The 16,662-nt window shown below is 35.6% G+C and overlaps 1 protein-coding gene across 1 annotated transcript in view; it reads right to left on the bottom strand.

Annotated features, from left to right (window-relative positions):
• LOC123880482 (fer-1-like protein 6) overlaps positions 1–16,662 on the bottom strand; it is a 62,202-nt gene that overhangs the window by 33,178 nt on the left and 12,362 nt on the right. The window contains exons 13-25 of the mRNA XM_045928622.1: positions 15,056–15,208; positions 14,425–14,607; positions 13,227–13,343; positions 10,298–10,429; positions 9,243–9,392; positions 7,279–7,418; positions 6,806–7,155; positions 5,875–6,134; positions 5,400–5,444; positions 3,650–3,864; positions 2,618–2,809; positions 1,027–1,197; positions 197–345 (exon numbers count right to left, since the gene is read on the bottom strand). Of these exons, the coding sequence (XP_045784578.1) occupies positions 197–345; positions 1,027–1,197; positions 2,618–2,809; positions 3,650–3,864; positions 5,400–5,444; positions 5,875–6,134; positions 6,806–7,155; positions 7,279–7,418; positions 9,243–9,392; positions 10,298–10,429; positions 13,227–13,343; positions 14,425–14,607; positions 15,056–15,208 (2,257 nt within the window). The remainder of the gene's footprint in view (positions 1–196; positions 346–1,026; positions 1,198–2,617; positions 2,810–3,649; positions 3,865–5,399; positions 5,445–5,874; positions 6,135–6,805; positions 7,156–7,278; positions 7,419–9,242; positions 9,393–10,297; positions 10,430–13,226; positions 13,344–14,424; positions 14,608–15,055; positions 15,209–16,662) is intronic.

Below are 16,662 nucleotides of genomic sequence, written 5' to 3'. Positions count from 1 at the left end.
GACAGATACACAGATACACATATACACAGATACACACGTCAAACTTATAACACCCCTCTTTTTGGGTCGGGGGTTAAAAATAATCAATTGAGTTTCTTTTGAATGCCAAAAGAAAGGTTGACGGTGGTTGACGGTGATTAGCTAAATCTTTGTTCTATCAAAAATCCATAAAAAATAAAACGCCTTGAAAATTTACCTCGTTCGGTGTCTTTGTATTCAACGTTGTTTACCATTACAGTTGTGCTGCTGTCCGTGAACACAGGGGAAGGTAAATGGTTGATCAAGCATAAATTTTCAAGTATTTCCGATGGCTTAATGCAATCCCGCCATTTATATTTTTCCATTCTATGAAAACGAGACACTATATTCTTTAAAAAGGGGATTATCTATTTGCGATAGCTATAAAGACATAAAATTTGGAAATTAATAAATACGCGCTGTTTGAAAAGGCTAATCTTGGGAACGGCTGAACCGATTTTGACGGGATTTTCACAGACAAGTAGAGAATTTATCAGGGAGTAACATAGGCTACTTTTTTAACCGACTTTCAAAAAGGGAGTTGTGTTTTTCTACCTATGTACACCGAAATCTCCGAGATTTCTGAACCGATTTGCGTCATTTCTAAATAAAGATGTAAAAATAAATAAGTAAGTAAATAATGCAAAAGAAAGATGTAGACAGCGTGGATAAATACCTACTAACATTATAAATTCAAAAAAAAAAATCTGCTGGCTTTTCACAGCCCATACGTTTTACCGATTTTGACGAAAGGTACAAAGATAGCTTGCATCACGGCGAAGGACATAGGTTACTTTTGGTCTCTGAAAATTAAAGAGTTCCCATGGGATTTTCAAAAAACTTACAACCACATGGGCAACCATCCACATGCGGGCATTATCATCTTGGTACAGAGTTGTCTTGGTTCCTATTCCTTGGAATTGCCCAAAAAAATCAAAGAGTTTCCACAGAAGATTTAAAATCTTAAAATCGTGCGAAGGATGTCGTGAAGGATGAAGGGAAACTTACAGATTATATTCTTTCGAGAGACCGACTCGGGCTCGATGTTTGGTGTAAATTCGATCCTCCAAATCGATGCCTGTGCACCCTATCAGTTCATCTGTTTGCGATTCCTCATAATTGAATAGCGATACTGTGAGGAGATAATCCTCTGGCAGACTGCATCTAAATTCATACATCCTGGAAAATCACATTTATATCTAATCCAGACAATAAGTAATCCAGTTGATGAATAAAGACTTGTTCAACCAAATTGAATCTTTATTTTGAATCGATTTATTATTTGTTAATAAATCAATGATAAGATAAGTCGGCTTGAAGCTTATCTACCTGGTATTACCACTATGAAAAAGCACCCATGGATCAAAGTGCCGATTGGATCAAGCCTCGATGGCTAGTTTATCTTATCATCGAATAGAAAAAAATGTAAATAAGAAATGAAAATTTAGCTCATATTAACGTTAATGGCGTTTTAATGAATCTGTCATGTTTTCGTCCGAAATAAGCTTTTTCACTATATCTAACACTTTTTAGGGAGTGGTTAGGGTGTGTGCCTATTTTGCGATTGTCATGTTTACAAATTTCTTTATTTTTTGCCCTGCTAATGAATTCATTAGTTTTTTCAACGATATTTATTTTTATCCGATATCACTTTAGCTAAGGGTTTTGAAAATTAATATTTTTACTAAAATATTGATAATATTATTAATTATTAATAAGCATTATGAATATCAATAAATGAAAATATTGGCACAAAAATTGTAATACATAATAAATATTATAAGTTCAAGAGAGTTCAAAGAGAACAATATGATTGTCTCACAAGTTACTCGTATGTCTAGTAGGTAGGTAGGTAAGTCTGAGATAAAGTTGAGTCTTCCATTTTCAGAATTAAAGTAGATTAAGTTGATTTCTAATTTGACTGCTATTTAAGAGGGCTCTCTCCGTCACTCGCTTCTACTCGCTTCATACAATCGTAGTTCCAATTTCATTTGAATATTAAGGAACCAAAGTCCATGAAATTTTGCAGACATATTCTAGAAACTAATATCTGTGTCTGTGGTGTTTTAGATTTTTCTAAAAATATGTAGTTTTAAAATTACAGGGGCTCAAAGATTTGTATGAAAATTTTTAAGACCGCGTAACTTTGAAACCGAATATTTTAGCAGAAATCTGGAAAACCACAGACATAGATATTAGTTTCTAGAATATGTCTGCAAAATTTCATGGACTTTGCTTGCTTAATATTCAAATGAAATTGGAACTACGATTGTATGAAGCGAGTGGAAGCAAGTGACGGAGAGAGCCCTGTTAAGGACCTTTTTAACCCCCGACCCAAAAAGAGGGGTGTTATAAGTTTGACGTGTGTATCTGTGTATCTATCTGTCTATGGCATCGTAGCTCCTAAACTAATGAACCAATTTTAATTTAGTTTTTTTTTTGTTTGAAAGGTGGCTTGATCGAGATTTTCGTCAATTCGAGATTCAAGAAAATCGGTTCAGCCGTTTGAAAGTTATCAGCTCTTTTCTAGTTACTGTAACCGTCACTCGTCGGGGGTGTTATAAATTTTTAATTTACACTTGTTTAAATCTGGCCTCACCTTCCAAATATTGGGTTAAACGTGTTCGATACGTAATTACATCTATCCCCTAAGTGTTTTTTACCACAGTTAAGTATAACGTAAGCATCCAATCTTCCGATGTAATCTTTGATTTTCAAATAGAGTGCCTTGATCAAGTAAACTCTAATCAAAAAATTTGCTGGGTCGTTACTGGGATGGTCGTCAAAAATTCTGTTAGAAAAAAATTTTGCAATAAGTACTTCTGCTAAAATAATATTATATTTCTACTTAAAGATTTATAATAATTTCATTACTCTAGGTTGGAAGAAGCTATAAAATAATCAAGTTTCTAAGTCAAAGCAATAAAAAATACAGCCATTTATGCTGCATATTTTGGCACTCTCAAGTAAATAAATCTTATGCTGAGTTATAGTCATTAGCAGGAAGCAATATATCACTACACAAGTAAAGGGACCATCAGAAAATGATTAATTTGTACCTAAAACATTAAAAATATTTTTTGCGCCTACCAACAGCTCATATTTGCAGGTGTAGATAATTTGACAAAAAAATAATCACACATATTATCCTTCCAAGATACGATCCCCTTGGTGCACGTATCCAACTCGCACTTGGAAGGCTTATTGTTATTTTTATAGTATTCAATCAAAATCAAACAAGCAAGCCATTTCATATGATACCCCACTTGGTATAGTTATCTTACTTTGAAAATTGAAACTCATTAAAAAATTTTTTAAATGATGTAACCACAAATTCGCGCTTTTCAGATTTATTCCTGTACTTGTGCTATAAGACCTAGCTACCAAATTTCATGATTCTAGGTCTACGGGAAGTATCCTATAGGTTTCTTGACAGACAGACAGACAGACAACAAAGTTATCCTATAAGGGTTCCGTTATTCTTTTGAGGTACGGAACCCTAAAAAGCGTGCATGCTATTTTGTTCACCTTTTTTTGAGTGGTATAGTAACTACAAGGGAGGGGTAGGTACGGTACAATACAGTTATCATCAAAAGTTACCGAAGGTAGGTCTTGATCTTTAAGAACATACCCTTTATGCAAATCGACTCCGCTATAGTTAACCGCGACAGTATTAGCGGGAGGTGGCCATCTATATATTGCAATCCCCGCTTTTAAAGTCCCGCAGTAGAGTTGTTCGTCCTTCTCCGGGATACCTGTTTTCTTTCCATTATAAAGTTTAAGTGATGAACACCAATCTTTAAACTTTGAGAACTCCGGTTGGTTCTCAAGCTCTGATTCGTATATCTAGGTGAAAACAATATTGCTTATGAAAACAGCACATAGTCGCATTTGAAAAAGTGCCACGTTAATAATTGTTTAAGTAATTGCTAAGTATTTTTCAAAGAAAGAAATATTATTCCATGTAATCAATATCTAACTATACCTACTCTTTAGAGACAATTCTTTATTCTACACTTTAATCCTATAATATTCTTGTATAGTATCTATTCAATTACTATGCAAGGGAGAGTGGGGGAAATGGGAGCCATGCAAAGAAAAGTTTGAATAATGGTACTTTCTGTTGTACCTCATGTCTTTCAAAAATTGCTAACAAAATTAATAATTCTCAAAATTTAAGATCTTAATAACTCTTAGGGCCGGCGCACATATGGCGGAGCGCAGCGCAGAGCATTTTTCACAGTCAAAGTATTATCGACATTGAAATAATATCTAAAACCAATTGTGCATCCGTGCAGATACTCGCACATCCGCGCGCAGTCCCGCGCGTGCTCGCGCATTCTCTGATAGAAATTCGCGTAATGTGTCACGCGATTAGAAAACTTAGCGGGCATGCTCTGCGCCGCACTCGCCATATTATGTGCGCCGGCCCTTAGTGGCAATCACTTTTTTACAAAAATTATTTGCTCGAAGCTTAGCCGCTGTTCTCATTACCCCCCTCTTCCCTACCTAATTGGTTTCTCGGAAATGGCACTTACGATCTGGATGTTTTCTAACTAGATAATGTTGTACTAGGATAATGTGATACCCGAGGGAAAAAATCGAAAGACGACGAGCAAAGTTATGTCACCCAGATATTTTTTTATAGATCCGCATTAAAAACCAGATTAATGGAGAGAAATTATGCAGGGTGTAACCAGAACGCTAGCAAAAATGAAGACAGGTGATAGTGCTGATGATGAAGGCGCGAAACAGAAATTTAAAAATCCTGTATTTTTAAAAGTTTACAATATATTATTATTGCAAATTAAACATCTGACTGACGCTAGAGGTCAATGAACGTTGCCTAGGTGGGGCATTGACCCTGAGTTTTGCACGCTATACATTGCGAGTTTGAAATTACTTAATCACTAAAACTACAGATAAGGCAAATGGTTGTTGGCATTGGATTGTGTTTACTTTGCTGGTGCTAAGTTTTTACTAGCGTAGGTTACACCCTGTATTTAAAGGAGGAATAACTATTATTAAGTATTTATCTTAGACATCTTTAGTGAGGTAATGGAAATTAAATAAATTTTCCTTTTGCAGCCCATATGCAAAATTTTGCGACTTCTGGAAGCTTTTCAAGCTGTGTCAATATTATGTGCTGTTCGAGTCTTTAATCTGAATTCCTTATGAAGTAGGTACATAGACGATTGGATACAATTACCTCGATAGAAGAAGTCAAAAACTGCTTGTATCTATTTTATATAAAAATATCTATTTTTTGGAGCTGAGGCTTTTATTATTAACTCTCCTCTTCAGAACACTACAGCAAATAAATCTATCCTTCTAATCCTCACATTTTATGCTTCAACTCATTTTATTATTAAGTTACTCACGATTAATTTTTCTCCGAGAGGTACATTTTCTTCATCATTATAATTCTATGAACAATCATATTAAGTATTTTATTAGTTGAACATTTATTATTACACGAATTATATTAATTGAAAAATTATTATTAATATTTAGAAGTAGAGCACTATAAATTTATTAAGTATCTAAAGTACATCTATTTAACCCCCGACCCAAAAAGAGGGGTGTTATAAGTTTGACGTGTGTATTTGTGTGTCTTGTGTATCTGTGTATCTGTCTGTGGCATCGTAGCTCCTAAATTAATGAACCGATTTTAATTATTATTATTTTTTGTTTGAAAGGTGGCTTGATCGAGAATGTTCTTAGCTATAATCCAAGAAAATCGGATCAGCTGTTTGAAAGTTATCAGCTCTTTTCTAGTTACTGTAACCTTCTCTTGTCGGGGGTGTTAAAAATTTCTAATTTACACTTGTTGTACTATGTATTGCCAAACCTTACTTTATCGGACCGCAAGTATTTTAACCACCAATCCTTTTCTTCATCGTTCGGCGTCCTCGTAATTATCTTCTGTTTTTTTGTAGTTAATATAGGTAACAAAGTGCACTCTTCCTCAACCAGTTCTCTACGCCAGAACAATGTGCGCCATTTCTTGCATTTTTCTCTACATTTATTAGGTTTTATTATAGATTCGTTACTACCGTAATCGACACTCTCTTGGGGCAGATGAGAACTTTTCTTTACAAATAACATTTGGTTCACTGAAAAATGAACATTTATTCTTCGAAACATTGACTTTAGGTAATAGTACCTATCATATACCTATATCTGTGCCTGAGAGTTGTAGGTTTGGTTTAGTTGCTTTGCTGTTTAAAATAATAATGCTATATGGAGTCTGTCGATAAGTTACTTAGCAAAATTGTTATTTGTCACAATTTGTGTGGCCGTTTTTAACAAATAACTGCATTGCAAGTAATTTACTGGATGAATACAGACAGGTTGATTTATTGAGGCTACCTACTGCTATTGTTTGGTCAAATCAGTTGCCTGAGAAAATGAGCCCCCCAGCCCTACTAAATTACCTACCTAGTCTTTAGTTTAGCATTGCGGCAGAAATTAAAAGTCACTACGTACTCGTATATCTGCAATCAATCTGTCGACTGCCAAGGTATTTACCAACATTATTATTTGTCAAAAAATACCGTTATAAATTATAACGGTATATATTATAACTTATAATATAATATGTAGATACCTACTTCTTTCTTTTTTGAAATCTTTTCATTTTTGCGCTGTGCAATAATGTATATTCATACATTCACATAATTTTGAACAAATAATTTTGCTATGCAACTTAACAACAAAATACAGATACCTAAATTAATTATTATTTATTTATTAAATTTAGCCGTATAGCGTCATATTTCCTTACCTTGAACAAAATCCGAAGACATTATCGACATTCGTCCAAGAGAAACATCTCTCTCACTTTTAGGAAGCCAATTTACTAAGTATTTTGTAGGATTCTTCACTACCTTTGAGCCGAGGAACAAACTTCTTCCAAAAGTGCTGCTATCAAATAACTTAATATTCAAAAGAGGACTGTAAGATTCATTCAGTGGAGCTTCAAATATATGTGATGATCGGCCGTTCGGGAAGTTGCAGTTCGATTGTTTATTGGCAATGACCTCGGATTTGATGAGAACCTCTTCAATCTCCAAGATGACACCCGGCTTCTTTGCAACGTTTAACTCACGGAGGCCCCACCAATAAATGTCAACCCTAAAAATGTACCTATCTATTATCATCACCGAAATATAAATAGATTTAAAATCTTTTACTCAGTTAGTTTATGTACTAACCGTAAAAAATACTCTAACACAATAATATATATAATGTACGTACTTGTAAGAAGAAGATATGGCTAAAAGATTAGTCGGTAGAGATTCAAAATCATCTGGGGCATCAACTTTAGGTACAGATGTGGACGCAAAACATTCCTCCACTGAACCATACATTGCAGTTTTTAGTTCTCTTTCTGGTATCTATAAAAGCACTTATAAAAGTTTAATTGAATAAAAATAATTTGAATTTTGAATTTTTTTTGAATACACGAATCAACAAGAATAATCCTCAGATACGGTGTGATTAAACTACTTATACCTACACCTTTTTAAGTTTCCGTGCCTCAACAGGAAATCAGAATCCTTATAGTCACTTTGTTGTCTGTCTGTCTGTCTGCCTGCCCGTCTATTGAGTCTATCAAAAATCTATAAGCTACTTCCTGTACCTAGAATCATGAAAATGAATTTGGAAAGTAGTCTTATAGCATAAATAAAGGGAAAAATCCGAAAACCGTGAATTTGTGGTTACTTACATCACAAAAAAAAATGTGTTCATGACCAAAGATAATAATCAGTATTTTTAATTTTCAAAGTAAGGAAACGATTCCAAGTGGGATATCATATTATGAAAGAACTTTACCTGTACATTCTAAAACAGATTTTTATTTATTTTCATATAGTTTTTGATTTATCGTGCAAAATGTAGAAAAAAATACCCGAGTCAGGAACCCTCAGTGCGCGAGTCCAACTCGCATTTGGCTGGCTTGTAATAGCTTAGATATAACTCTAGCGTTGCCATTATTTTAAAAGGTTGAAATTGGGTTGAAGTTCCCTTATTTAAAAGAAGTATTGAGAAAGCCAACCCCACCCACCTTTTGGTTTCAGTATGATACGTACATGATATTATGTAGCACATTTTGAAATTCAATCATAACATAGTAGCGCCATCTACCCATTTAAAGAAAACTAGTGCCTCCTAGCTTCCGCTACAGCTACTCTCCTTATAATGTCAGCACGCGATGCCTTTATAGCTACATAGATGGAGCTTAAAAGCTAGAACGGACTTATATTTCAACCTACAATGGTTCCTCAAAATTTAAACCTGTTACTCATTAGCCACGAAGTGAAGTGAGCTTTTATTAGATGGCGCTTTTAACTAAATATTATGACGAATAATTTTTTTAATGTTTCCTAAAGTTTTTATCTTCATTTATTTTTAGGATTCCGTACCGAAAGATGCCAACGGGATCCTAAAAATAGGCGGACACAGTATGGATCCAAATTGTGTCTGTCTGTCTGTCAGCGGGCTGTATCTCAGGAACCGTAATAACTAGCCGTGGTGATAGGTTTGTGGTCAAGTCTTGCAACTGAATTTTAGACTAGTTCCAACCATTTGAGCAGTTTGGAACACATACTCGTATGACAATTCAAGAATATGGTAACATGGAGGTGCTTTCATGATGGAGCTGGGAGGTGGCCATAGGAACACCTATACCTTTAAAGGAACTCTGAACTCCGTTGTGTATGGGCTTATTGAATTTTTCATAACAAGTTCCTACCTATTTCTTAAATCCTTAGATATCATTTTTTTTATTCTGATACAAGTTAGCTCTTGACTGCGATCTCACCTGGCTAACTTGGAAGGGGTATGGTAGTTTTACTAAACCCATACCCCTGATCTGTTTCTACGCGGCAACGTACCGGCACGCAAAGTCGCTTGGCAGCACAGCTTTGCTGGTAGGGTGGTAACTAGTCACGGCCGAAGCTTCCCACCTGACCAGACTAGAGACAAATTAGAAATAATAAATCCTAAAAATTACCCCTGCCATGAATTGAACCCAAGACCTTCTACTTATAGGACACAGCGTTTTCCACTGCGCCAGGGAGTAAGTATAGGTACAGACTACAGTGCTTAAAAATAAAACCTTGGTTTTTAAAACTTTATTTTAATCTTCAAGATATATTAGCAGCATATGACTAATCATATTGTGTTTTTGAGATATTATTTACTTGATTCTTAATTACCTGTAACAACTGAACGGACATAAGCACTTGGCCAGTACATTCAACCCCTTTATATAAATCGTACCATTGCAACTTAGGTGCGGATTCGTAGTCTTGTCTGTCATCTACCGTTGACTGGATTTGGAAACGACCGATCAATTCGGTTTTGCTCTAGAAATAAAAACTTATTTTAATATGCATTTTTTTAAGCTTTAGCTCAAAGGTTCATTAGAACCGAGTTAAGTAATTTTGTCAACAAATATTAGTTCCTATTACATATTTTTTTAGCCCTAGAGAGCTTCCTTTTTGAGGGTTTAGGTTTTTAAAAATCCCAAGGGGCCTTATTTTCCAGGGATAAAAAGTATTTTATATAAGATAATGCCCCCGACTTCTTTTGCATGGATATAGGTTTTAAACATCCCGCGGGATCTCTTTGATATTTTGGGATAAAATAAAGCCCATTTCAAAATTTACCTACTCCTACAATGCCTTTAGGAATTTTGCACAATACCTTAGCTTTGTTATACACTAGTTAATGCCCGCGACTTTACCACATGGATTTAGATTTTGTAAGAATCTTCCTTTTCTCGATGTAACTCTTTATTATGGAATAAGTACTAGACCGTATACTTCGTATGCGTAGTTTTTTTTTAAATACGGAAGAACTTTTACATTTCCGGGAGAAAAATAGCCTATGTCTGTATCAGAATTTAAACTATTTCTGTGCTAAATTTCATCAGAATCAGTAAAACGAATGGGCCCTTGCAAATCCCGTAGGACTTGGGTAAATACTCCTTAATTTTTTGGTAAAAACACCTTCTCTAGACCAAATTTTGTTAATACGGTTAAACCGATGAACCGTAAAATAGACAGAGATTTTCATTTACAATATTGGTATAAAAAACAAGTCTTTGTCTGTATTCAGGATCCAAGCATGTCTTGTGCCATCAGTTCAGGGGGTTAGATCGGAAAAGGTAACAGACAGAAACATTTTCTCATTTATAATATTATTAGTATTACCCACATTATATCGTGACCTAAAGTTAAAAAGGTCAAAGATTGACCTGCACACTAACCGATAAGTCTGTATTGTTGACTTCAACCAAAACAATAGGCGGGCTGATAGCCAGCCTCTCTGGGGTCATGAACACCATTCTGTTAATCTTGAGAACTTGGTTCCACACGGGAGATAGTGTTTTACTTTTAACCTTTAATAAATCATTATTAAGTAGAATATACAGCATTATTCCATAGGTTCACATTATATGTTTTGGATGATCATCCAGTCAATCGAAAGACGTTCACAGCTGGACCGTCTCATACGCTACCGAACCAGTGGCTCCCTGAGACTCGTCTCAGGCACTGGATTCAGTCGACTGTCTATCGGTTTTTAGGCTTCCGTGCCTCAAAAGGAAAAACGGAACCCTTATAGGATCACTTTGTTGTCTGTCTGTCTGTCTTTGCGTCCGTCCGTCTGTCCGTCCGTCCGTCCATCCGTTGTGTCTCTCAAGAAAACCTATAGGGTACTTCCCGTTGACCTAGAATCATGAAATTTGGCAGGTAGGTAGGTCTTATAGCACAAGTACAGGAATAAATCTGAAAACCGCGAATTTGTGGTTACATTATAAAAAAAAAATTAAAATGTGTTTCAATTTTCTAAGTAAGATAACTATTAAGATTTTTATTTATTTTTATGTATAATAGTTTTTGATTTATCGTGCAAAATGTTGGAAAAATACCCGAGTAGGTACGGAACCCTCAGTGCGCGAGTCTGACTCGCACTTGGCCGGTTTTTCGAACTATGTACCTGCCCTTTGCCACTTCAGTTTCGCAACCCGTTGAACTAAGTCGAACTAATCAGAAACGGCTTATTCGATTTAGATACGGTTTTCACTAATATATTATAGTACGCTTCACTTAACATTTAGTGTTTATTTCATGTCAATCGGTTCATAAATAAAAAAGTTATGTCAATTTAAAGAATCACGGCGAACATTTTTAACGTACAGAGTACGTACTATACGCCTCGCGCCTGATATGCTGCCCGAAAAGTCACTATTCCACGCGAACGAAGTCGCGGGCACAGCTAGTCCACAATAAACAAGCAAAAAAAGCTTATTTCCTTCAGGAGATTTTGATTCTATAATGCCGAATCGACTACCAATTTGAGCATGTCAAATTATTAAATTCCGCCGTGTACCTACAAAAAAGAAAACTAACTAAAAAAAATTACGGGACTCATTGTGAATAATCTCAAAAGCCTTAAAATTGTTATGTACCGGAAGGCAAATACTTTAGTTTACTATACCATCCATACCACCCTTGTTACAAATTATGAGAACAATTTCGAAACCAAATATTATGTTCTATCGTTTATTCCTTCTAATAGCTTCATTAATTCTTGTATGCGAGTAAATATCGATTTGTTTGGTGGTGAGTTAAGCCCGAAATACACAATGCGCGCGACTGCAAATACATAGCAGAACGTCATTATAAACGCGTGCCTGTATAATCTTTACATACTTAATAAAAAAAGGCTTCTCTATACATATAAAAAGGTTTGTCTGTACATATAAAGATACTTGTCCTGACTGAAGCGACTTTGAAGTGAAATTTCAATCTCAGCAGTTTAGATTGTACATTAATTAATATATTATCGGTCAGGTAATCAAGTAAGTATGTAGGTAAGTATGTATGTTCGTATCAGATTATGTGATTTCTACCGTAGCGCCTAAATTACTGGACCAATTTTGATGATTGAGGTTTCATTTGATGGTCCGGATTACATAATTTATGCTATATTTTATACGAAAAAATCGAACTGACGGATGTTACATCCAAAAAAGTGGGGGGTCTCCAAATTTTTTTTATATTAATATTATCGACATTGTCCTCATTGAAATAATGTCTAAAATCAATTGAGTATCCGTGCGGATACTCGCGCATCCGTGCGCAGTCTCGCGCGTGCTCGCGCATTCTCTGTTAAAAATTCGCATAATGTGTCACGCGATTAGAAAACTTCTCGGGCATGCATACATATGGCGAAGCGCAGCGCAGAGCGCTTCGCCATATGTATGCCGGCCCTAACGGATGCGTAGAGTGGTATGGCTCTACATAGAGATGCATGAAGTGTATAATGTATTGAATCGCTATAATTGACCTATCGCCGACCTAGCTATTATAGGTGCAGTCCGTTCCACCACTTTTGGCTTTACCACACGTATTTAGGTTAAATGTTGTTTGCACACCATTAAACTATAACGCGTAATACAAAGGTAAGTCACAAGTTTTTATATAATTACTTAGTTATGATATTACAATATTATTATCGGTCGCAATTATTAATTAATTCTTATCGAATATAATAGACATTTCAGCATTTCAATAAAGGACTAATGACCGATGAAGACTGATTCGTGGCATTGTTGCGTTGATCCAGAACAATCAAAATATGATAAATATTATTGCCTATTCGCCATAAGTAAATTGGATTTTCATCCAATTAAAATAATTAAGAATCTTATTTGTAATACTCATATTTTCAGGCCCATTCAAAAGTACTATAATAATAATTAATCATTAAGCTGTTCGAAAGATAAAATTACTTAAGGGTGGTTTGGCCTTCCACAAGCATATTCAATCGATTGTACTCTATAAGCAACATTGATTCAAGTCGGTTATTGGCTGAGTGACAGATTTATTGCAAGGGTCCGAACCAAGCCTATTTTATAGACCTTCCTTCTGTGCTTCCCTGATCCCGTTTAATATAAGTAACGTCTTAAGGTGGGCTTTCGAGTCAAGCGTCAGTCGCATTAGTGACGAGACATAATTATGCTTGACTCGAAAATCCACCTTTAGTCGTGTAGTATCGAAGGAAGCCCACTGGACCCATGAATGCCCCTACCAATACATAGCCGGTAGAAAGTTCACCCTCGATATTGAGACTTAGCAGCTAAGTAGCTGAGAGAGAAACTCTAGAGATAATAATCATGGTATGACACCAACCTTCGTTTCTTTGACACTATTCAATGCATTAATTCTTACAAAAGCTTGAAGAGACTCAGGTCCATGAAAACCGCTGTTTATTTTCCCCTTGTAAATGAAAGCCCGACACTCCAACATCTAAATGATAACAAAACAATAACTAACTTTACCATTAATTAATTTTTCCTTAGCTTTACATAATCATATTAAACCGATAATATAATCAATACCACTATACCCTGCCATCGTCTAGTAAAAAACTGAAAATAATTTTTTTTATCCGTTTTTGTTTCCTACTTAATTCCCGGTAATGACGAATATAAAACCTTCGTTCCCGCAAAAAGCTTATAGGTATTGCCCGTTTACACAACCATGCATGACCGCATTTGATGGTCGATATCAATTAAAACACCTTTGTTCGAGAGCAGCTTTGCGCGCTTTAATGTGCTACTAATTGTTTTCATTTAACGCTACAATTATTATTGATAGGTAATTAATTAATTTCATTATTAAACATGATACGTCACGGTCGTAAATTACAACCAAAGTCTCATTAAAGTGTTGACTTTTTTTTTAAAGGATGGCGTTAATTCTGTGTACGTACGATTAATAGTTTGGAGGAAAAGTTTAATGCAAATCACTGTATCGCAATATGCAAACAATTAAGTATACCTTTTTATAGCCCGAGAGTTGTTGTGAATTGTCTATTCGCATTATTACATAAAAATGCAATGGTAGACCTCCTAAACGGTAAATTCGACTCCAGACACTCTCTTCTAACGTTTCTTAATTTTGTGCGTTAAAATTACTTGCTTTCGAGGTGCAAAAAAGTATCGTGAGAAAACCTGAATACCTGAGAGTTTTCAGGTGTGTGAAGTCTGCCAACCCTCACTGGCCTGCGTGGCCTAATCAGGGGGCACGGCAGTGCCCCCGCCAAGATTTATTGTTAGAAATGTGATATAGTCAAGAGCATTTAAGAGCTCTTTTTACTTTGTACTTGGTATAGGCCCCATGGCCAGCACAAATCTAAGCTTAGTTAGGGGCTTGGCTCTACTAGAGATCTCATAACTTTTTAAAACATTATGAACTTGTGAGTCTTGGCAACATTTACTTGAAATGTTTTTGGTAGGATCTTTCTCTTTCTGAGAGAAGCTCCGTGCTCAGTAGTGGGCTGGAGATGGGTTGAGACAAATGAATGAATTAATGTATTATAACATACCATGGCAGTACTTTTTATACACATGTCATATTCCTTCAATTTCAGATGGTACCCCACGGGCAGGCAGGACTCGAACGCGGATCGTTGTCGGTACAAGCCCATCCACAACAACAGCTCGACTTTACCAGCGATACAGTGGCAGTCTGTCGCTAACATATTGTCATGCTTTGGACATTTGAGCGGCTGAAATCCATATTTGAAACAAAGAGATCGGACATTGATTACCACTGACTGACAACAGTCGAGCGAGCAATCCATTTCAACACTATACAGTAACCCAGGTATGACATTTGCACGTGGCAACAATTCGCGCGCGCTGCAAGTGCTGATGCCTCAGAACCGCGCGTTAAAGTGTGGATGTTTTGATGTGTCACGCAAAAACGGCTGAACGGATTTGGATATTGGAATGGAGATAGATTATACCCTGGGTTAACACAGAGGCTACTTTTTATCCCGGAAAATCAAACAGTTCCCGCGGGATTTTGAAAAACGTAAATCCACGCGGACGAAGTCGCGGGCATCAGCCAGTACAAATATAAAAAGTTAAACTGATGGTCTAGAAATTTGAAATTATGCGTCTTTCTATTACATTGAGGAGTTTTTATTTCAAACGACAGTAAATGAATGGAACCTTCATATAAACGCTTTGAATTCGTCCAGAATCCTTGCCACTTTGCTCTGGTATAACTGAATGGATCACATCCGCTGCAGATATTTTTGTATACGCCACTCTCGAACCTCCATTCAGAAGCCATACTGTAATATCTGGCCAGCCATTAAAATTCTGCGGGAAAAACTAGTTGATCAATAACTTATTTGTTAAGAATTTTGAACTTCCAATTATTGATTGCAAAAGTTTATGAAATATGATAACTGTGCATACTCGGCATGCATTGCAATTTGCAATGCAACCCGTACTTTGATGGCACTATGCTGGAACCGTTACGCAAGTGCCAACTACAATTGTACAAAGTTTCAACTTAATCGGATTAATGATACATAGACTCACAGATAACTCATCAGCAGAAAGCCGGACAATCACTAATTTTTATAGACAGAATTTTTTCTAAACAAGCTAATTCACCAAACCTCGGAACAATGTAGTTATTTAACATTCCAATATAAACTTTAGAATACAACGAGAGACATGGACCTCGTATTGCTTCTAATCTCTTCTAAGTATCTCTTTTTCTAGAATAGTGAGTTCGATTATATAAATTGCATCAATCATCACAGATACAGCTCTTAGCAGGACCGGCCTGCTTCAGCAGTTTCCTTAATATATATTTTTAGTACAGTTGCTCAAAAAGTGGCGTATTGCAGGGACGTATAGCGTTCGGGATGTGGGCTATTACATACTCGTGCTTTTTCTTTACCTTTCCCGCACTCGTGCTTTTTCTTTCCCAACTGTCAAAATATTAAAAAGAAAAACCAACCATGAAGTTTTTACTAAAAAAATTCATAGAAGTTTTTATGATTCATGCAAATACGTATTTCTAATAAGAAGCTACTAATTTGTTTCAATATCAGATTTAATGATTTGATTGAATGAGTTTGGTTAGGTTTCATTTCATTTCATCTCATTAAATTTCATTTTCATTTCATATCAATAAAAAACTTCTACTGAAGACTTGGCTGTATGGGCATAGTTCCCTTTGCCTACCAGAATGGGTGAAGAAAAAAAAACTCTGCTTATATTCTACGGTTGGCGCGATTTTTCAGAAATTTTCTTTGCGAGTTTAGTTGTTGGTTGCCTAAAATGAGTAATTTCGACCCTAGTTTTTTATATCTATTAACAATAAAGTTGTTTTAAATTAAATTAAATTAAGTTAGTTGAGTTTATTGTGTTTTTATTATTTTATTAAATTGCTTCATTTTTTCGCAACTGTATTAAAAATAGTCGTTCAGTACACGTGCGGAACCGTCATTGCAACTCGTTCCGACTGTCAACCCTCGCCTTCAGCTACGCCTCGGCTCGGGTAGACATTTGTCGGAACTCTTTGCAATGACAGTCTTTCCGCACTTGTAATGAAATATACTTTTCATTTGCACGTTTTTCAATTCATACTCAATTTATTTCATAGTTTTGCAGTATGAATATGCTGAACAACGTTTGACTCTTTTGATATTATATTATAGAAATTAATGTGGAAAATATTGAACCCCAATTCACAATCCATTACCTTGATCTATATCGTATTTAGATTGATCTAAGTATCTTCATCAGTATTCAGCGAT

The sequence above is a fragment of the Maniola jurtina genome, chromosome Z (genome assembly GCF_905333055.1).
Source record: "Maniola jurtina chromosome Z, ilManJurt1.1, whole genome shotgun sequence".
Taxonomy (NCBI): domain Eukaryota; kingdom Metazoa; phylum Arthropoda; class Insecta; order Lepidoptera; family Nymphalidae; genus Maniola; species Maniola jurtina.
Note: the sequence above shows the minus strand (reverse complement) of the source record. Positions and strands in the feature narration are given on the sequence as shown.